Source organism: Aquarana catesbeiana, linkage group LG12 (genome assembly GCF_042186555.1).
Source record: "Aquarana catesbeiana isolate 2022-GZ linkage group LG12, ASM4218655v1, whole genome shotgun sequence".
Classification (NCBI taxonomy): domain Eukaryota; kingdom Metazoa; phylum Chordata; class Amphibia; order Anura; family Ranidae; genus Aquarana; species Aquarana catesbeiana.
In genome coordinates this window covers 117,903,878-117,926,029 of record NC_133335.1, presented here as the reverse complement: position 1 = coordinate 117,926,029, position 22,152 = coordinate 117,903,878, and the positions used below count along the sequence as shown (strand labels likewise).

Below are 22,152 nucleotides of genomic sequence, written 5' to 3'. Positions count from 1 at the left end.
ATGAGTTTCAGCTAGCGTGATAATGTCAGCATGCTGAGATTTGAGGAATGTCAGGACAGCTGTACGTTTGATCCTATTGCGCAAGCCTCTGACGTTCCACGTAAGAAATTTCAGGGAACTCATGGTGGATATAAGGCGTGTATAATAGACCGCAGTTGTACCAGGACCAGCAGAGCAGAGATAAACACATCAGATAACATAAAACACAGTGACATCCAACATCGATAATGTATGTTTGGCAATAGCATAGTACCTAAAGCATAAACAGGTATTTGGAAATACGTTGGTGTAAAGAAACAAATACCCATAACAGTTTTCCCCCCACCCAGGTCACCCCAACTCGGCATGGACATAGTACCCCATAACCAGGTATCAACTGGGGACATCCAATGGGTAGGACCCAATGGAGGCAAGGGACTTAGTTTCAAGGAAGCATAGATACCCATAATGAAAAGAAAACAAAAGGGGGAAAAGAAACAGCCCGGTATACGGGGGGTTAGAAAGTTCACGAACATCCTATGGGGGTGACTTCTTCTCTGAGAAGTGCATTGGGTGTAGGAGCCACAAAGGTACAACGCCATTGTAGCTATGTAGGAGGGGGGCCCCTCTCACCATCAGGACAGTTAGTAAAGGAGGAAGTCTCAGCAACGGTCAGTGTACTATCTTCCACTGGTCCTTCTCAAGCATGGGGAGAGCGGGGACCACAAGTCCGTGAGATCACCCGAAAGCAGCGGGCCTACTGTGAGGACCAGGGTAGTACATGGAAGGATTTCTAGTCTTGTCCCCATGCTCCACCAGGGGTTATACGCAAACAATACACCCACTGAGGGGCGAAACAGGATGAAAATGTACAGCATTGCGGGTATGGGGGGGGGGGGGGAGCAGAGGGGGGAAGAGAAAAGTACTCACACCTTGTGGACAGCATGGCATGGTCAGGCTGAACGGTCCCTCTGATCAATCCAAGTGGATGCCAGTTCAGGGTCTTCAAAGAAATTGGTCCAGCCATCACACTCTACGCGAAGTTTTGCAGGGTACAGCATAGCGTATTTGAGGTGTAGAACGCGGAGGCGTCACTCGACATCTTGGAACCTGGATCGTTGTCGCTGTACCTCATTGGAAAACTCCGGGAAGATGGCCACGTGTGTTGGTATGGGGGATATTTCCCTTTTCTCTAGTTAGACGGAGGATCTTGTCTCGGTCTCTGAAATTTAGGAATTTCGCTATTAGGGTACACAGTGGGGCTCCTTGGGGAGGAGGACGGGCAGGGATTCGATGGGCTCTCTCCACCACAAACATCACCGAGAATGCGGCTCTTCCAAAGTTGGATATCAGGAAGTTATCGAGAAAGCTCGCAGAGTCGTTGCCCTCAGCAGTCTTGGGAAGGCCAATAAAGCGGAGATTACCTCTTCGGAGGCGATTTTCCATATCGTCCTGCTTCGCACTAAGCTGTTGTAGCTGACGGCGTACCTCGTCAGTAGTGTGTTGTAAGGGGTGCAGGATATCCTCCGCTATACCAATACGGGTCTCCGTCTCCACAACGCGGTCTCTCAGAGTAGAGAGATCCTGCTGGATAAGGGATACATCAATTTTGACCTCCTCAATTTTGGTGGTGAGCGTGCTCTGGCACAGGGCGTTGGCATCAAGCACCCTGTTAGTGGCCGCCTCGGAATGTTCCGTGTCCGAGGAGGTGCCGGCACCATCTTTGGCCTGTTGGTCTTCTCCAAGCCTGCTGTATTTAGCAAGCTTATCAGCAGCCTCAGAGGTTTTTTTTGGTGGAGACATATTGCAAAGGTGGACAGGAGGGTCCCCGGGTATACCAAGATGGCCGCTGTCTACTAGGCCGGATCTTCAGTGTCTTCCTCCAGCCGTGCTTTAGGAGCAACAAAGTATGTTCTGCAGGCAGTGGTCAGCCAGCTACAAGGTCCAGCAGCTGTAGAAGGAGAAAACTGGACTCAGAATAGTCAGGAACACCTGTGGATACTTGCCAGGGCCGTTGCAGGGTGTAGCAAGATGGCTGTCGGTCCGGGAGCTAGACCAAATCCACAGACTGTCCCTCAGGCAGCCACAGGGGAAAGAGGCACAGCTATAGGGGCTCCAGGCCGTCCGGTGGCTGTGTGAAGCAGAAGCCGGGCTCTGAGCATCCGGGGAGGGCAGGCAGACCTGTGAAAGCTGCTGTCAGGTGGAGCAAGATGGCCGCCGCTCCTGGAGGTAGGCCGAATCCCCAGTCTTTCCTGGCAGCTGATGCAGGATGGTGAAGAGGCCCAGAGCGGCGCTCTGACAAGCTGGTAGGCTCTATGGATGGCGCTGGACAGAGGGGAGGTCCGTAGGTGTGCAGATGCTGAAAGATAAGCAGGATTGAGGCAGGATAGTAAGTACAGCAGTGTGGGCAAGTGGAGCTCTCACTACATGTGTCGTACTCCATTGCTCTCCAGGCCACTCCCCCCCCCCCTCTTTCCCTCTCCCTTACCATTCCCTTATCTTTTTGGCTGTTCTGTCTTGTTCGCTCCCTTGCTTCTTCTCCTCCCTTCACCCTCCCCCCCCAAACCCCCCTTTTCTCCCCCCCTTCCCTCCTACTTGACCCCACAGTGGCACTGGTTTGGTTTCTCTACCACCTTTACCACACCACCTTCTGTAGTAACGTTATTACTTTTTAACCCTTATCACCTTTTTACCAGAGACTGTCATTTGCAATCCCCCTTGTTTGCCGTGGGGGGAATTTTGTTGGGCCCTGTCGCTATCTGGTCTCGTCCAAACGGGTGAGCGAGTCTCTCTATCTTAACGTCTATTGCAATATGCTGTTAAAATGTAATTATGCTCTGTCTAAATAAATATATTACTTGTTCTCTAGACCATTCCTCCTGAAGAAGCGGTTTATAGCGCGAAACCGGTAGAGGAAACCATTTATACTCCACTTCAACAGAAGCTCTACGGGGGAACTCGTTAGTAGTTAGTTAATTGTGGTGTATATTTTAATATTCTGTATGTTGGTTCTTTTTTCTGATTTGTATTAAAATTTGAATTTTTTTTTACCATAAACCATTGGGTCATTGTATGAGTACCAAGATAGTCCATTCACCACAATAGGTGGTAATGTGTAGTGGTCAGCATCAGCAATTGCCTCCACATCTCCATCTTCTCAATTTTACAAAGAATATCCCTGGATATTTGCCAGCCAGTCATGTGAGCTGTCAAACCAAGTTTCTGATATTCCCATGAAGTCCGCATGCTTCTCGCATAGTAGCAAGTCCAGTGCCTCCATTTTATTCACTAAGCTCCTGGCATTTGTAAACATTCCCCTGAGTTTTGTATTGGTGCATATTTTTTTTCCCTATAGATTTCTCAGGCTTCGTTTTTGATTTGGTAACTCATTAACCCCGGGATTAGATGTTATGGATAGAATATCACTAGTGTCTCCACTATTCCCCTCTGTCCTATGCTCACTGCCAGGTATTACTACCTCTAAAACCTCCCTCCCAACACCTAGTTTAAAAGCCCCTCCACCTTTGTGGCCATCTTTCTTCCCAGTAGAGCTGTACTATCCCCATTATCCCCATGTGAAGTCAACCCAGTTCTCCAGGAACCCGAACCCCTCTTTCCTACACCAGTTCCTCAGCCGCTTGTTCAGTTCCCTGATCTTCTGCTGCCTCTCTGGTGTGGCTCGAGGCACATGTACTATTTCAGAGAAAAACACTTTGGAGGTCCTTCTCAATCTATTCCCTAGGTCCCTGAAATCATTTTTTTTAGGACTCTCCAGTTCCTCTCACTTTGTAATTGGTGCCAACGTGTACCATGACAGCTGGGTCCAGCCCAGCTCCACCTGATCCCCGATATGCCAAACCTGAGCGCCCAGTAAACAACATACTTTTCGGCGACCACAGCCTTTTTGACAGATTGTCCTCTCTGTCCTCCTAATAATTGAGTCCCCTACTGTACCTGTTTAACCTTTCCTGCATCTCTGCCCCCCTCCTTCCCGGAACCGTCACTCTCCTGGCAGCTAACGGAGAGCGCCTGCTCCAGCACAGCGCCACCCCTGAGCGTATATCACCAGCATCATGCAACTTGGCATATTTGTTGGGGTGTACCAACTCAGGACTAGCCTCCCTAGTGCTCCTCCCTCTACCCCTCCTTCTAGTGGTCACCCAGTTACATACTTCTGGCTCCTGTGCCTCCAACCTCCTCTAAGCTGGCCCCCGCCAGCACCTGCTGGGTAATGTCCAAACTCCTTTCCAGGCAGTTGATGCTGCGCAGTGTTGCCACCTTGTTTTCTAGATTCAGGATCTGGGCTTCCAGAGAAATAACTAGCTGACATCTCGCACAGCACAGCAGTATTCACCTTTGATTGGTTCATCAAGGAACGCATACATGGAGCAGGATGTGCACTGAGTGGCATCACCAATCCTGTTGGACATCATTACCCTCTATTCTAATGGGGATAATAATTAAGGACTTGCTATTGGTACTCTACTCTGTTCTCCCCTGGTGCTACAATTACTCAAATTCTCCTCACAGCACTCTGTGTCACTTCACCTCCTAGGTAGTAAGGGTACTCTGTTACTCCAGTACACTCAGCATTCCCAGGTACTAAATGTTACTAATGGTACTCTGTTACTCCTAGGTACTAGAGTCACTGAGTTACTCCCAGGTACTGAGGGTACTCCCAGTTACTCTGACAAGCTTGACTGCAGCCTCCCTTGGTCAGTCTGTCTTGTCCCGCCCCTGCTGCTCTGACTATCACACACCGGGCGCCCCCGCCGCCCCTTCTGATCAGCTGATCTGGTGCCAAATGTGGCAGGGGAGGAGGCAAACAAGCAGAGCTCCGCTTTAACAATAAAATCTGTTTCTCACAACAAGATTTAACCGCTTGCCACCAGCCCACTGTCAAACGACGGAGGGGTGGTGCGGCTCTTGTTCTGGGAGAACGTCATATGACGTCGTCCTATAGGCGGGCGCGGCGATTGCTGCTAGGACACGGCACAACCCCTATCTCTGTAAAGAGCCGTGGCTCTTTAACCATGTGATCAGCTGTGTCCAATCACATTTTACATGTGATTCCGGTAATCGGCTTTCATCGCCTCACACTGAGATGCCGGTAATCGGCTTTCATCGCCTCACACAGGAGAGCCGATCAGCAGCATCTCCCAGGGGACATCAAGACATGTAATCAGTGTCCTGATTACCATAACATGCCATCAATCAGTGATGCATAGTAGTGCCTCCTCATCAGTGCCACCTAATCAGCACCCATAAGTGCTGCCTCATCAGTGCACATCAGTGAAGGAGAAAAATTACTTATTTACAAAATTTACTGACAGAAACTAAGAAGAAAATATTTTTCAAAATCTTCGGTCTTTTTTTGTAAAAAAAAATCCAGCAGTGATTAAATACCACCAAAAGAAAGTTCTATTTGTGTGAACAAAAAGATAAAAATTTCACATGGTTACAGTGTAGCATGACCGCGCAATTGTCATTCAAAGTGCGACAGCGCTGAAAGTTCAAAATTGGTCTGGGCAGGAAGGGGGTGAACAAAAAGATAAAAATTTCACATGGTTACAGTGTAGCATGACCGCGCAATTGTCATTCAAAGTGCGACAGCGCTGAAAGTTCAAAATTGGTCTGGGCAGGAAGGGGGTGAAAGTGCCCTGTAGGCAAATGGTTAAACAACAATACTACTTTCAAATTGAGAGAGGTTTTGGGGTAAAATTTAGGTAATGCCTGGACAAAGGAAAAGACCACAAAACATATAGATAATGCTTTGTAACCCCTTTTGCAATTTTCATAGGCATGAACACGACTGACAAGGTCATCTATTTTTCATGTAAGTCATAACACTAGAAAATGAGAACCCAGGTAAACATACTTGTTAATTAAAATGTAAATCTCTAATACACTTGACTCTACTTTATGCCCTTCACATGAATTGAGATTCATAAGTAGTTTAATATTGAAAACAGGTGTTTGTGCTGGTAAAGCCAGTTTTTACCTTGATGGGCAATTTTGGATTTATTTTTATACCAAAATCGTAATTTTTGTGTAATCAAACAGGAAAAAAACTAGAGAATAAAATGTATACTTTGTATTTACAATAACACTGATTAAAGTAGAGAAGAAAAAAAATTGTACTCACTGTAAAATCTTTTTCTTGAAGTCTAGTGAGGTACACAGGAACTTTGGCTTATACTGCCACCTACAGGAGGACAAGACACTGGCAAACAACTGTAGGCCAGCCTAGTAAAACCTCTCCCATTACCCACATGCCTCAGTTTTGTAGCAATGCAGAATCATAAAAGGGTCACTAAAAGTATAATCTAAAGCCTCGTACACACGGTTCGATTGTTGGCAGGGGATTGTCTGTTGACAGACTGTTGTCCTAAAGTCTTACCATTAGTACGACCCTTTTGACAATTGTTGTCCAATTTTCGGCCAACAAATTTTGGATGACAGGCTAGTAAATTTGCGGCGGACAACAGTTTGATGTCAGATTTTCGTATGGTCAGTACACAAATCCGTCACACAAAAGTCGAAAGTACAAACACGCATGCTCAGAATCAATGCTCACCAAACACAAAATTAGCAGAAGGGGCCCCCAAAGGGTGACGCTCAAGAGCTGAAATTTCTCATAGTACGTCACTACGTTTGTGGCACCACAATTGTGTAACTAGTTAGTATGCAAGACAAGATCCTGGCACATGCCATTTTGACAAAAATCTGATGCTCGGTTGGCCAATAATTACTCAATAATACCGTGTGTACGAGGCTTAAGTGTGTACAAAATTCAAATTTATATGGTAAAAAAAAAAACTGAAAACAAAATGGCAAAATCACAGTATACCAACTAAAAAGCAACAATCATAAACCTTTGAGCAGGCACTGCTGTCACTAAAAAGGTAGCAGCATACATCTAGGCCAGGAAGCATGAATCGCCACTGCATGCCAGGGCTGTGGAATTCTCTGGACAGCATGGAGAGCTGCATGGAATGATGTCATAATGTATATGGGTATTGCTCCTGTACAAAAGGTAGCTTTTTATACATAGTGGGATTACATAATCAAGCATGACCATATAAAGCACTATAAGCCTATCTAATATGAAATACAGAAGGGTGGGGCCTATGCCCCTCAATGCACTCTTAAAAAAAAAAAAAAAATGCTAATTTTCTTTCTGGTCCTTTAAGGGAAACACCAACAGGTCCAAGAATAAAAATTAAAGATAAAAATTGGGGACCATCTGCAGTTTCACCACTTCAGCCCCGAAAGATTTGGCTGCTCAATGACCAGGCACTGCACAGTTGTGCGACGTTGTACCCAAGCAAAACTGACGCCTTTTTTTCCCCATAAATAGAGCTTTTCTGTGGTATTTGATAATCTCTGCGCTATAAACAAAAAAAGCGTGGCAATTTTGAAAAAAAAAAAAAAAACACAATATTTTGTACTTTTTGCTATAATAAATATCCCCAATTTTTAGGCTGATATGTATTCTACATATTTTTGGTAATAAAAATCGCAAAAAGCGTATATTGATTGGTTTGCGCAAAAGTTATAGCGTCTACAAAATAGGGGAAACATTTATGGCATTTTTATTATTTTATTTTTACTAGTAATGCTATAAAAATGCACTGATTACTGTGTCACTGTAATGTCAGTAATTTAGATGTCACTGGCAGGGAAGGGGTTAACAGTAGGGGTTAACTGCATTACCTAGGGAATGATTCTAACTGTGGGTGGATGGGACTGCCTGGGCGAGGAGTGTGATTCGTTGCTCATGCTTGGTATGAACAACAGATCGCTCTCCTCATCCCTGACAGCACGGAGATCTGTCTGTTTACATTGACAGATCTCCATTCTGTGTGGAGCGATCGCGGGTGCACCCCCTCATGATCAAAAGGCGAGCTGACGTACAGCTACGACAGTTCACCCAGGGGAGCCAACCTGCTGCAGTATAACTGCGGCGGCTGGTCAGGAAGGGGTTATAGAGCCACCTATAGAACCAAACACCCAACGCTGGCATCAAGGTTAAAACCTCCACCTGGTAGAAAGTGTGAACAGAAGACCAGGTGGCAGCTTTTTAAATCCAAGAAATTGCGGCCTGACGCAGAAAACTGTATGACAGTCTGAGCCACTGCAAAATAGTGGCATGAGAAGTGGGTGAACTCTTACTGGGTCCATCTGGAATAAATCTTCCTGTAAGAAGCAGAGAGAAACACAGCCCAAACAATGGAGTGAAATGGAGCCAGACAGAGGGACAGAACAATTTCCTGGTTACCTAAACCAACACCACCAATTTTCCCTATGTAAATTCATAAAAGGCTCCTTCCAGGATAAGGCCACCAGTTCAGAAACTTGCCTTGGACAGGTGATTGCCACGAGAAATACCACCTTGTAGGCGTCAGGAAAGCATCCAGTGGGTTCAAACAGCAGAATATGAAGCACAAAGTACCAGATTAAGATTCTAGAGCTTTGTGGGAAATGTCCTCATACAAAGGGCTTAATCAAGGAAAGAGATGTCTCTGTAATAAGATAGCAAGGACAGAAACCTGACCTTTTGATAGCGCCGACAGGCAAATGCTGTTCTTAACCCAGCTGTAGAGATGTTTACCAGACGTAAAATCTGCTAGGGTAGAAGCCCAGAGGCCCAGACCAACTGAAGTATGCCTTCCATGTCCACTGAAAGACATTGCTAAAAAGTAGACTTCCTAGCTTTTAACCTCATAGGAATCAGCAGTTCAAAGATGTCCCTGTCCCCTGGAACAATGCCATCAAAAGCTAGTGACCTCAAACCAGGATGGCAAATCCAGTCTTTGCAGCAGAAGATCCGGTAGAGCTCACGAAACGTCCACTAGAAATCTTACCAGGTTGGAGTACCACATTTGCCTAGGCCAGTCTGAACCAATGAGGATCACAGGTCTGCCCTCCATTCCCATACAAGAAAGCAGATGAGGAAGGGGTTTCAGGAGAGCATCCACTGCTTCTCCTGTACCTGGAGACAAACTTGTCCATATCTGGCATTCTTTCCTTGTGACACAGGTTCTGGAACACCTTTGGGTGTAGCAATCCTTTCTCTGGGTCCAGAGACTGCTAGATGAGGAAATCTGCTTCCACTTGTTCATGCCTTGGATTTAAATAATAAACAAGGCTGGAATGTGAAGTTCCTCCCAAGATAAGATCCGCTAGATCTCTTGCCGCAGCAAGAGTTTTAGTTTCTTCCTTGATGGCTGATGTGTGGCATTGCTGTGGCATTGTTCAACTGAATCTGATTTTGGATGGCCCTCTAAGTAGTATGATCTGGTACAACGCTTCATAGTCAGTCAAAATCACCCAAAGCTCCAAGATGTGGAAACCAAGCTTTCTTTTATGACCAAGTCTTCCCAGCCCAACAAGCTGGCTTCTGTCCTTCCTGACAAAGGCCCTTCCAGGAGACAGGGAAGGAGGACTTCCTAGATTCTAGAACCAGATTGCTGAGCCACCAAGCCATGGATAACCTGGTTACCTGTGTTACCTAGGGAGTGATTCTAACTGTGGGGGGATGAGACTGCCTGCGTGAGGAGACCGAACGTTGTTCATACTTTGTATGAACAACAGATCTCCGTGCTGTCAGGAGTGAGGAGAGCAAACTGTGAATTGGACTGGACTGACTTGTTCCAAAACCTCAACCTTGTGCCACAAATACTGTTGTTGTAGAGGTCTTGAACGGAACTGGGAAAATGGGGCTTTCTTTATGGAAGCTGCCATCAGACCCATAACTCACAGAAAAGTGGAGTGTCGGACGACTACTGGACTGGAAAGTATAAACCTGGAATCAAAGAGTTTGAAGTTGCTCCTATTGAGAAAAGGGAAAAAACTCTGGCATGATCTGTCTAGGACTAGACATAGATACTATAAATGATGAGTCTGTTCTAGTGTCGGTCAGAAAGACTGTCTAAGTACCAACAATGGGGATAACAAAGAGGCATAGCAAAGCTAGTACTGGGGGCCAGCATCTTTACCATGACTAGGCTGCGGGGGGGGGGGGGGGGGGGGGGTGGAGTGAGGCACATTGGGGGCATGGCCTGGTCGAAGTCCAGACTGAGGTTGCCACTCCATTCATTGCAGGTCGACACCATAGATGTGCGACTTCCAGGGGTTACACTTCCTTTCTTGAACCTTTGCGGGAGCCAGGACGAGCTCCATCCCGTCAGCACTCTAGCAGCACTGTCTACATACCCCCTCCCTATCGAGTCTGAGTGGCCCACATACTTTTCCCAGGTCACTGGGGGCCAGCATCTTGGTGAACACTCGAGAAGCAGATGAGAGGGTCCCACTTCCAAGTGCAGGAAATGCTAATGCTCTGTAAAGAGGAGGACAAACAGGAACACATCCTTGATGTCCACAGAAGTTTTAGGGCTAATTCAGACCAGTGCATTTTAGCGCAACTATAAAATGCAGATCAACGGAAGGACATCTGAAAAACAATTTTCAATATGTTCTATTTACACAACTTTGCATTGCGCTAAAATGTAAAATGTATGTAAACGAATGTCAGTGTGCATTAAAACGCAACTAAAGGATGGAAATGTACAGGCATTGGGGTATCGACATTTTGGGAACCCTCTCAAGTTGTGACCCACATTTGATGGGAATGTTGTATATCTAACAAACTATGACTAGCCTTTGTATCTATATTTAACCGCTTGATGACCAGCTCACGCCAATATACGTTGGCAGAAGGGCACTACAGGCATATTAACGTATCTATACGTTGCCCTTCAAGAATCGGCTTGCAGGCGCGTCCACGACCACCACGATCTCCATGAGTGTGATCACGGGTCCTGCGGACTCGATGTCCACGGGGATAACCGCGATCGTCGAACGGGGAAATGCTGATGTAAACAAGCATTTCCCCGTTCTGCCTAGTGACAGGACACTGATCACAGCTCCCTGTAATCGGGAGCCTTGATCAGAGTCGTGTCACACATAGCCGCCCCCCCCCCACAGTTAGAATCACTACCTAGGACACACTTAACCCCTACAGCGCCCCCTAGTGGTTAAACCCTTCACTGCCAGTCACATTTACACAGTAATTTACTCTCAGTATAAATACAGCTGTTCTGCGAAGCCCTCAGAGGTTTGTGAGAGAACCTGAGTGAACAAAGCATCATGAAGGACAAGGAACACTCCAGACAGGTCAGGGATAAAGTTGTGGAGACGTTTAAAGCAGGGCTAGATTATAAAAAAATATCACAAGCTTTGAACATCTCACAGAGCACTGTTCAATCTATCATCCAAAAATGGAAAGAGTATGGCACAACTGCAAACCTACCAAGACATGGCCATCACCTAAACCGATAGGCCAGGCAAGGAGAGCATGAATCAGAGAAGCAGCCAAGAGGTCCATGGTAACTCTGGAGGAGCTGCAGAGATCCCCAGCTCAGGTGGGAGAATATGTCCACAGGACAACTATTAGACATGCACTCCACAAGTCTGGCCTTTAACCAGTTGCCGCCCGCCCACCGTAATATGACGGCGGGGCGGTGCAGCTCTTGTTCTGGGCCGCCGTCATATGACGGCGGCACAGAACGGCCGCTCTCGCTCTCTCAGCCGGTCACATGTAAACACGGAGATGCCGGTAATCGGCTCTCCTCACCTCACACTGACAGGGTGCGAGGAGAGGATCTCCTCACAGGGGGACAGCTAGGGAAGTAATCAGGGCACTGTTAATCAGTGCCCTGATTACAATATATAAAGTGCCATAAATAAAATACCATGCCCACCAATACCAGCATACAGTGCCCACTAATGCCAGTGATCAGAGCCCACCAGTGGCAGCAATCAGTGCCCACACTGCCCACAAGTGCCACAAATCCGTGCCCATAAGCCATGCTAGTCAGTGCTGGCAATTAGTGCCGCCTATCAGTGCTGCCCATCACTGCTGTACATCAATGCCCATCAGTGTCCATCTGTACCGCCTATCCGTGCCCACCAGTGCCGCCTATCAGTGCCGCCTCTGTGCCCATCAATGCCACATATCAGTGCCCATAAGTGTGGCATATTAGTGCCTCATCAATGCCCACCAGTTCAGCCTATCAGTGCCGCCTCATCAGCGCACATCAGTGAAGGCGAAAAATTACTTAGTTACAAAATTTACCTGACAGAAAAAAGTAAAACTATTTATTTTTCAAAGTTTTTGGTCTTTTTTTTTTGCAAAAATAAAAAACCCAGCAGTGATTACATACCAGCAAAAGAAAGCTCTATTTGTGTGAAGAAAATGATAAAAAATGTGTTTGGGTACAGTGTAGTATGACCGTGCAATTGTCATTGAAAATGCGACAGCGCTGAAAGCTGAAAAATGGCTTGGGCAGGAAGGGCGTGTTCGTGCCTGGTAGGCAAGTGGTTAAAGAAGAGTGGCAAGAAGAAAACCATTGCTGAAAGAAAGCCATAAGAAATACTGTTTGCAGTTAGCGAGAAGCAATGTGGTGGAAACAGCAAACATGTGGAAGAAGGTGCTCTGACAGATGAGACCAAAATTGAACTTTTTGGCCTAAAAGCAAAACGCTATGTTTGACGGAAAACTAACACTGCACATCACCCTGAGCACACCATCCCCACCGTGAAACATGCTGGTGGCAGCATCATGCTGTGGGGATGCTTTTCTTCAGCAGGGACAGGGAAGCTGGTCAGAATTGATGGGAAGATGGATGGAGCCAAATACAGGGCAATCTCAGAAGAAAACCTTCCAGCAGGACAATGACCCTAAACATACAGCCAGAGCTACAATGGAATGGTTTAGATCAAAGCATATTCATGTGTTAGAATGGTCCTGTCAAAGTTCAGACCTAAATCCAATTGAGAATCTGTGGCAAGACTTGAAAATTGCTGTTCACAGACACTCTCCATCCAATCTGACAGAGCTTGAGCTATTTTGCAAAGAAGAATGGGCAAAAATGTAACTCTCTAGAGGTGCAAAAATAGTTGATACATCCCCAAAAAGACTTGCAGCTGTAATTGCAGAGAATGGTGGTTCTACAAAGCATTGACTCGGGGGACTGAATACAAATGCTCGCCACACTTTTCACATATTTATTTGTAAAAAAAAATGTTGAAAACCATTTATCATTTTCCTTCCACTTCACAACTATGTGCCACTTTGTGTTCAGATAAAATCCCAATAAACTATGTTTTTGATTGTTACATGACAAAATGTGGAAAATTTCAAGGGCTATGAATACTTTTGCAAGACACTGTATAAAGCAAGAGATACCTTAAGCAGCTCCCCTTTAACCCTTTACTGCAAAAGAACACACATTTAAAAAAAAAATAATGTTAGGCCTGAAGATTAGTAAAACCCTCAAACATATTTTCTGACAGTAGAGACCCTTAAGAATAAAAGGGTGGTAGTTATAAATATTTGTCACACAATATTTGTCCAAGTGTAAAATTATCAGAACCAAATGCACTCATTTTAGGGCACACAGGCACAATATATTACCCAATTTTTGGTAAAATATTAATGAGGAGGTTCTGTTGAGTAAATAGATGTCAAACCTTAAAATTGCATGGGCCTGTGAAACAGCAACAAACGTCAGTAGCTAGAATTTTCCATAGGCGACACTTTAAAGCCTAACTGCACCTTTACATGGTATTACTATTTACTGCACTAACAGGTGCACAAGCAAGGTGTGCTGCATGCACTACATTTAGCCTCAGCTATCCAGCAAATCCTTTGGCCAAACCACAGCGCTGTTTCAGCAGCGAGTGGGAAGTTCCCGAAATAGAGTCGGGCTGGGTGCTGCTCAGCCATTCACGGAAAGCACTGTATTCTATGAATGAATGCATACAAGGCTCTAATTGGCTGAGGCAGAGATCATGCCAGAACACAGTGCTGTATCCAGCTGAGGCTGCATAAAATTCATACAATGCACCCAGCAAGCTTGAACTATTAAACCAGTTCCCACCTACCCATTTACTGCAGATGGGCAGGCTAAGCAATGTACCCGAACGTCGCTTAGCACATGCGAGATGCTCCCGAAACCACCCGATTCGAGCGGCCAGGATGTCACGTGATCACATGACCTCTGTGTCAGCACAACTGTTATGAATGAATTTCATTCATAACAGCTGTGAGTCCTATAGAGTGATGCTGTGATTGCCTACAGCCTACAGCTATCGCATGGTACCTGGGCGAATCACAGCACCCTGTACCATGTGATTAGCTGTAGCCAATCACAGATCACTAGTAATCACAGCTGGTATGAAAGTAACCCATTCAATTATAGCCAATACTGTAGATTATTGGATATTTCCCCCACTCTAATTCAGGTTAATCATGTAGGATTTGTGAAGGGTAGACAAGCGGCAGATGGCACTAGGCACATGTTTAATCTATTAATAGCAGAAATTCCCAAATCTCTAGTTAGACACCAAAAAGGCATTTGATAGAGTGCACTGGGGATATCTCCAGGCCATCCTGACCAAATTTGGTTTCCAGTGCCTTATCAAACATGCTATCTAAGCGTTCTACACCAGCCCATCTGCCCAAGTTTTTAAATCTACGTCTGACCATTTTTCCATTACAAATGAGACACAACAGGGATGCCCCCTGTCCCCCCTAATTGTCTCATTGCTAATGAAGCCTTTAGCTGCACTTATTACTACCCTCTCTGATAAGCTACCCTCGGTGAAAGTAGTAGAATCTGTTTTTAAAGAAATACAGCATCTTACTATAAACTCAACATTTCTAAATCATCTGCTCTCCCGATAAGTATACCTAAGAAAGCTTTATTGGAATTGAAATCATCCTTCAAATATCAGTGGGAGACTAGCACCTCTTACTTATAACTACATCACAGACTTATGAGGCCAGTTATAAATCTTTGTTAAGGGGGTTGTAAAGCTTCATGTTTTTTCACCTTAATGCATCCTATGCATTAAGGTGAAAAAAACACCTTGCACTCTCCGGCCCCCCCGAGCCCCCGTTTTTCCTACCTGAGCCCCGAATCTCTGTGGGCGTGATCCCGCGTTGCTTTTCCCCAGCTCTTGTGGGCTCTTCATTGGATGATTGATAGCAGCACAGCCACTGGGTCCCGCTGCTGTCAATCAAATCAATGACACGGCGCGCCGAGGCAGGGCCGAGTAATACACTGTATCACACGGAAGCGCGCCCACAAGCCAACCCCCTTGGGAGAGTGCTTCCCAGAGGGGGGTTAGCTCTTGCGGGGAGGAGCCGAGACAGCCGCCGAGGGACCCCAGAAGACAAGGATCGGGCCACTCTGTGCAAAACGAACTGCACAGTGGAGGTAAGTATATGATTGTTGTTCTTTTTTTTTCAATTAAACCTTTACAACCCCTTTTAAGGGTAATCATAAAGGATTCCTCTCACATAGGAAAATTCACACTTTCTTGGATGGGGAGAGCAGCAGCATTAATAATATTAACACTACCCAAGCTGCTATATTGTTTCCAGAAAGTTCCTATGCAGGTCCCTGAAAACCTTTTCTGTGAACGCAGCTATTCGGCGCTTTACATGACAAGGGGGAAAAAATCCTGAATAGCGTACTCCACTCTTGTCATGCACAAATCCAGAGGTGGAGTAGGATTCCCAATGCTCCGCAAATACAGCTATGATGCCCTGCTGGACCAAATCAAAGTTTGATTCTAGCCTTCAGATTAAAAACTGGGTAAATATAGAATGTGCTCTAATCATAACTTACAGTCACTGCTGTTGGCTGGAGCTGTATCCACTCCTAGCTCTAATATTTCACTCCTCAATTTTTGCATCCTCGGAGGCTTGAAAATTCTTATTAAAAAACCCAATCCTAAACACCCATGTTTAACCCTAGCTATTTCTTTAAAAGTTTATGTTAAATGTTTATATATATATATATATATATATATATAAATATAATATAAAAAGGATGCGGCGCTAAAACATATGAATAAACACACTAAATAAATATAAATATGAATATAAATACAATATGAAATAAATAAACGTAGGAATATACACTAATATCCAAAGAAAATTAATAAATACCAAATGTGAATAAATATATGTATAAAAGTGAAGTCATCCCAAAAATCAGAATCCACAAACTAAATAAAAAGTCCGTGATTGAAAAGAGAGAGTGCCAAAAAGTGCCAAAAAAAGGAGATAAAGATGCAGGTGGAGAAAACTTCTGTGTCTCTTCACACCCAAGGTGGAATATCAGATGCGCTTACCAGATCCTGGTGACTGCTATTACGGCAGTCATACACAGCACAGGGAATTGGGTCTCCCCACAACCTTGGCATAAGGTACCCGTAAGCAGCAGATGGTTCTCAGGAATGAAAGACAAGAGGACAATTAATTTCGTTTTTTCCACTACATTATGTTAAATGTTTCTTCTTGGCTAAGAGAGGGTCTCACTACCTATAGAGACCTTCCAGAACAAACAGTAGGTACCCTCGCCTACTCCTCCTTATGGTTACGCAACTTTCATCGCACACACCCCTCCTTAGGTATTGACATCAACTCCAAATTGTGGCAATACTTAAATCAGCAGAATCCTAGAAAAGGTGGTTCTTGATTCTATGACTACTGCCACCAGTCAGGATCTTTTACAAAATCTGTACAGATGCTCTGATGGGAAAGAGACCTTTCTAGATCCTTTTCAACTGAGGAGTGGAGACAGGCTTTATAATATGAGAGTACCCCAATGCTCAAACCATTGGGACTAAAATCCTCTATAGATGCCATCTACTGCCATATAAAATCTCTAAATGGCATTTTGATGCTCCCACCCCATGATGGAGTCAGGTGTGGCAGTGTTGAAAACTTGTTGCATATCCTGTTGTCATGTAAATGCATATCCTGTTGTCATGTAAATCCCTTAGGAGTTTTTGGAACTCGTTTTTTTTTCCCCTTATATAACAACTTACTGGTATACTGACCACCCCATCGCCATATCTACCCCCGTTGGGTCTTACAATTGATACTACCTTCCTAACGCAGTAAAGAACTATAGTTTCCCATAACTTTATAGCGGCAAGGCTGACAATTACCTCCGCCATTGAATATCTCGGAAGTTATCCAGGGTCAATTCCCACAATGTTTATGAGAAATTCATAGAGATTAATAACCAGGGCCTGAAATCCACACTGTATTATGACTGAGTAATTATTCAAAGTTGTGTGAGCACTGAAAGCTGAAAGTTGATCTGGGCAGGAAGGGGGTAAAAGTGCCCTGTATTGGAGTGGTTAAAAAAAAATGAATTAAAAAAGAAAAAAAAAAAAATGTACTTTTTATTTTATTTAAATCTTTTTAACCGCTTGCCGACCAGCTGCCGCAGTTATACTGTGGCAAGCTGGCTCGGCTGCGCAAATCGCCGTAGTATATTAACACTACCCAAGCTGCTATATTGTTTCCAGAAAGTTCCTATACAGGTCCCTGAAAACTTTTTCTGTGAACGCAGCTATTCGGCGCTTTACATGACAAGGCTTATTTACGGCCCTGTGTGGGCGCGGGCCGATTGGTCAGCAGGTCCGGCAGACTTGATGTCCGCCGGCCGCCCGTGATCGTTCCCGCAGAGACAGAACAGGGATCTGCCGAAGTAAACAAGGCAGATCTCCGTTCTAACAGGAGATGACACAGAAATCTTATCTTTCTGCTATGCCATCCCCCATGTAGTTAGTAAACGCACCCAGGGAACACAGTTAACCCCTTGATCGCCCCTGATGTTAACCCCTTCCCTGCCAGTGTCATTAGTACAATGTCATTGAATATTTATAGCACTGATCACTGTAATGTCACTGGTTCCCAAAAAAGTGTCAAAAACGTTAGTTAAGTGTCAGATCTGTCCGCCGCAATGTCGCAGTCCCCCTAAAAATCGCTGCTCACTGCCAATTACTAGTAAGAAATAAATAATAAAAATGCCATTAATCTATCCCTATTTTGTAGATGCTATAACTTGCGCAAACCAATCCATATACGTTTATTGTTTTTTTTTCCCAAAAATATGTAGCAGAATACATATTGGCCTAAACTGATGTAGAAATTTGATTGTTTTAAATTTTTTTATTGGGTATGATTCATAGAAGAAAGTAATAATTTTTATTGATTTATTTTTTCAAAATTATTGCTTTTTTGGTTTATAGCGCAACAAATAAAAACCGCAGAGGCGATCAAATACCCCCAAAAGAAAGCTCTATTTGTGGGGAGAAAAGTACATTTTATTTGGGTACAGCGTCGCACGCCCGCGCAATTGTCAGCTAAAATAAGGCAGTGCTGTATCGCAAAAAATGGCCTGGTCAAGAAGGGGGTAAATCCTTCCGGTCCTTAAGTGGTTAACATACCGTTACCAGTCAGTATCCCTGATCACTGCTACACCAGCCATATGATGATGATGTACTGCGGTGGTGACAGTATGAAAAAAAAAAGTGAATTTTTTTTTTTTAATTTCATTTTCCAAAAAATTGTGACAAAAAAAAAATGACAATTTCTAAAAACTTGCCATGCCTCTTTATAAATACCACAGACTGTCTACGTTCCAAAAAAGGGGTCATTTGGGGGGTATTTTTCCGGATCACCTGTGGGTGCACGCGCCGATTAGCCAGCGAGGGAGCCTCTGATTGGCTATCACAGTGATCAGTCACTGTGAAGCCTGCCCCCGTGTTTTCTCTCTGTGAATGGAGAAAAAAAAAGTGTAAAAATAATTTAAAAAATACCTAGATCAAGGTTTGATTTAGGTCAGTGCCAGGGTTAGCATTTGGGTCAAGGTCAGAATTTGTTTTAGGTAGGATAAAAAAAAAAGCAAAATGGGCACTATTGTTTTTGGGCTGCACTACAGGTACAAACAACTGAGATACACATATGTGGTATCGCTGCGATTGTCAGGAGCAGGAGAATTTAAATTGGTTTGTTCTTTTGTGGAAGGTCATGGAAGTAGAGCAAGAAATATACAGGTAATTCTAAAGAAAAAAAAAAAATTTTTGTTTTACTATTTTGGGCCAGCTTTCCTTTGATAATAAATAAGAAAAAAATTCAGGAGATATCCATTACTATTTACTACCAAAAGAAAGCCCAATTTGTCCAGAAAAAAAACCCAGTATATAGATTTGTTTTACCCTTAGGCGTGAAGGGGTTAATATATACTTCTGTTTTTTTAACAGACATGTAGCAGAATACATTTTGGCTTAAATTTATGAAGAAATTACATTTTATTGAACGTGTTTTATAACAAAATAGAAAATATTTTGTTTTCCCAAAAATTCGGTATTTTTTCCATTTATATTGCAAAAAAAAAAAAACGATGGTGATTATATACTATATTATAAAAGAAAGCTCTATTTGTGTGAAAAAGATTACCGTATATACTCGAGTATAAGCCGTTCCGAGTATAAGTCGAGGTCCTAATTTACCACAAAAAAATGGGAAAAACTTATTGACCCGAGTATAAGACGAGGGTGAGAAATGCACAGCTACTGTAAGTGGAAAAGAGGGTCAACAATGCCCATTTGCAGCCTCACTGTGCCTATTTGCATGCCTCATTGTGCCCATTTGCAGCCATAGGTCCCCCGAACTTCAAACTCAGTAGTTTAGTGTTCCTAGATGCCCCCTAGCTGCAGCCAAAGTGTCCCGAAATGACATTGCTGCAGATGGACACAGTTGACCGACTTTGGGGCCCCGTATCTCGGGGCCACTTAGTGCTAGGAACCCCAAAGTTGGTGTGCAAACCCAGTGGAACTAACACCATAAAATATCCAAAGCTGGGATTTCTAGCACCAAGTGGCCCTGAGATACAGGGCCCCAAATATCAGTTCAGAAAATGTCAAGCACTTTTCTGCAGCAGAGAATGACATTTTCCAAACCTATTTTGGGGCCACTCGGTGCTAGGAACCCCAGCTTTGGATATGTTATGGTACCAGGTCCACTAGGTTTGCACACCAAATTTGGGGTTCCTAGCACCAAGTGGCCCTGATATACGGGGCCCCAAATTCGGTTCAGAAAATGTCAAGCACTTTTCTGCAGCAGAGAATGACATTTTCCAAACCGATTTTGGGGCCCCGTATCTCAGGGCCCCTTGGTGCTAGGACCAAGGGGCCCTGAGATACGGGGCCCCAAATTTGGTTCGGAAAATGAATTTTTTTGCTGCAGAAAAGTGCTTGACTCAAATATAAGTCGAGGGGGGCACTTTCAGCACAAAAAAATGTGCTGAAAAACTCGACTTATACTCGAGTATATACGGTATATACATTTCATTTGCGTTCAGTGTTGTATGACCGTACCAGGTAAAGTGTCACAGTGCTCTCACTTTGCCATGTGTGGTGATATCCCTAAAGTCCTTACACAGCTCTCTGGTCTTGGTAATTGTGGAGAGGTTGGAGTGTTTGAGGCCGGGTTCACACTGGTGCGACACGACAGCCGTCCTACTTTGGATCCGACTTTGCCCTGCGACTTGAAGCCGACATAAGTCCGACTTTCAATGAACAGGGATCCGACTTGGATCCCTGTCAACACCAGGCACTGTGTTTGGTATGAATCTTGAGGGGGAACTCCACGCCAAATTTTAAATAAAAAAACAGCATGGGTTCCCCCTCCAAGAGCATACCAGGCCCTTCGGTCTGGTATGGATTTGAAGGGGAACCCCTTACGCTGAAAAAACGACATGGGGGTCCCTCCCAAAACCATACCAGACCCTTATCCGAGCACGCAGCCCGGCCTGTCAGGAAAGGGGGTGGGGACGAGCGAGCGAGCCATACCAGGCCCCATGCCCTCAACATGGGGGGTGGGTGCTTTGGGGCAGAGGGGCACCCTGCAGCCCCCCCACCCCAAAGCACCTTGTCCTCATGTTGATGAGAACAAGGGCCTCTTCCCGACAACCCTGGTCGTTGGTTGTCGGGGTCTCAGGGCAGGGGGCTTATCGGAATTCAGGAGCCCCCTTTAATAAGTGGGCCCCCAGATCCTGGCCCCCCCACCCTATGTGAAGGAGTATGGGGTACATCGTACCCCTACCCATTCACCTGGGGGGAAAAAGTGTCAATAAAAAACACACATTAGACAGGTTTTTAAAGTAATTTTTAGGCAGCTCCGGGGGTCTTCTTCCGACTTCGGGGGTCTCTTCCTTCTTCTCCGCGCTCTCCGGTTCTTCTTCCGCTCTCCGGTATCTTCTGCCGGGCTCCTCCACTATCTTCTGCTCTTTTGCTAGCGGTGGCCCGGCCCTCTCCGCCGTCTTCTTCCCTCTTCTCTTCTTCCGATGTTGACACGACACTCTCTCCAGCTGTAATGCCATGTGTGCAATCCGCAACGTCTTATATAGGGATGGGGCGTGGTCACCGGGTGATGTAAACCCGGTGACTCCGCCCCTTCATGTCGCCACCCCATCATGCCCCAGGCCATGATGTCATGAAGGGGCGGGGCCATCGGCATTACAGCCGGAGAGAGCGCCGTGTCAACATCGGAAGAAGAGAAGAGGGAAGAAGATGGCGGAGAAGACCAGGCCACCACTAGCAAAAGAGTGGGCAAAAGAGCAGAAGATAGCGGAGGAACCTGGCAGAAGATACTGGAGAGTGGGAGAAGAACCGAAGAGCGCGGAGAAGGAGGAAGAGACCGCGGAGAAGAAGGAAGAGACCGCGGAGAAGAAGGAAGAGACCGCGGAGAAGAAGGAAGGGTTCCCCTTAAAATCCATACCAGACCCAAGGGCCTGGTATGCCCTTAGAGGGGGAACCCATGCCGTTTTTTTATTTAAAATTTGGAGCGGAGTTCCCCCTCAAGATGATCTGAGCACAAGTCGCATGCCAAAGTCGGATCATGCAAGACGGCGATCCGACTTTGATCCGACTTCAGTGATATTCAGTGGGCTGAAGTAGGATCAAAGTCGGACCAAAGTAGTACAGGGAGCATTTTCAAAGTCGGACCGACTTGTGTCGGACCAGTTAGGACGGCTCCCATAGGGAAACATTGATTTTCACACGTCATGTCGGAGCGTTTGTCGCACTAGTGTGAACCCGGCCTGATAGAGTGTGTGGACAGGTGTCTTTTATACAGGTAACGAGTTCAAACAGGTGCAGTTAATATAGGTAATGAGTGGAGAACAGGAGAGGGCTTCTTAAAGAAAAAAATAACAGGTCTGTGAGAGCCGGAATTTTTACTGGTTGGTAGGTGATCAAATACTTATGTCATGCAATAAAATGCAAATTAATTATTTA

At 45.1% G+C, this 22,152-nt stretch overlaps 1 protein-coding gene across 5 annotated transcripts in view; it reads right to left on the bottom strand.

Moving 5' to 3' along the window:
- Window positions 1-22,152, bottom strand: part of PSMC3IP (PSMC3 interacting protein) — a 560,448-nt gene that overhangs the window by 5,646 nt on the left and 532,650 nt on the right. Inside the window, exon 8 of one of the 5 annotated variants that reach the window (XM_073608292.1) lies at window positions 6,125-6,184. The exons of the other annotated variants lie outside the window; for them this stretch is intronic. Within the exon in view, the coding sequence (XP_073464393.1) occupies window positions 6,173-6,184 (12 nt within the window). The 3' untranslated portion in view covers window positions 6,125-6,172. The remainder of the gene's footprint in view (window positions 1-6,124; window positions 6,185-22,152) is intronic. 5 annotated transcript variants of the gene reach the window in all.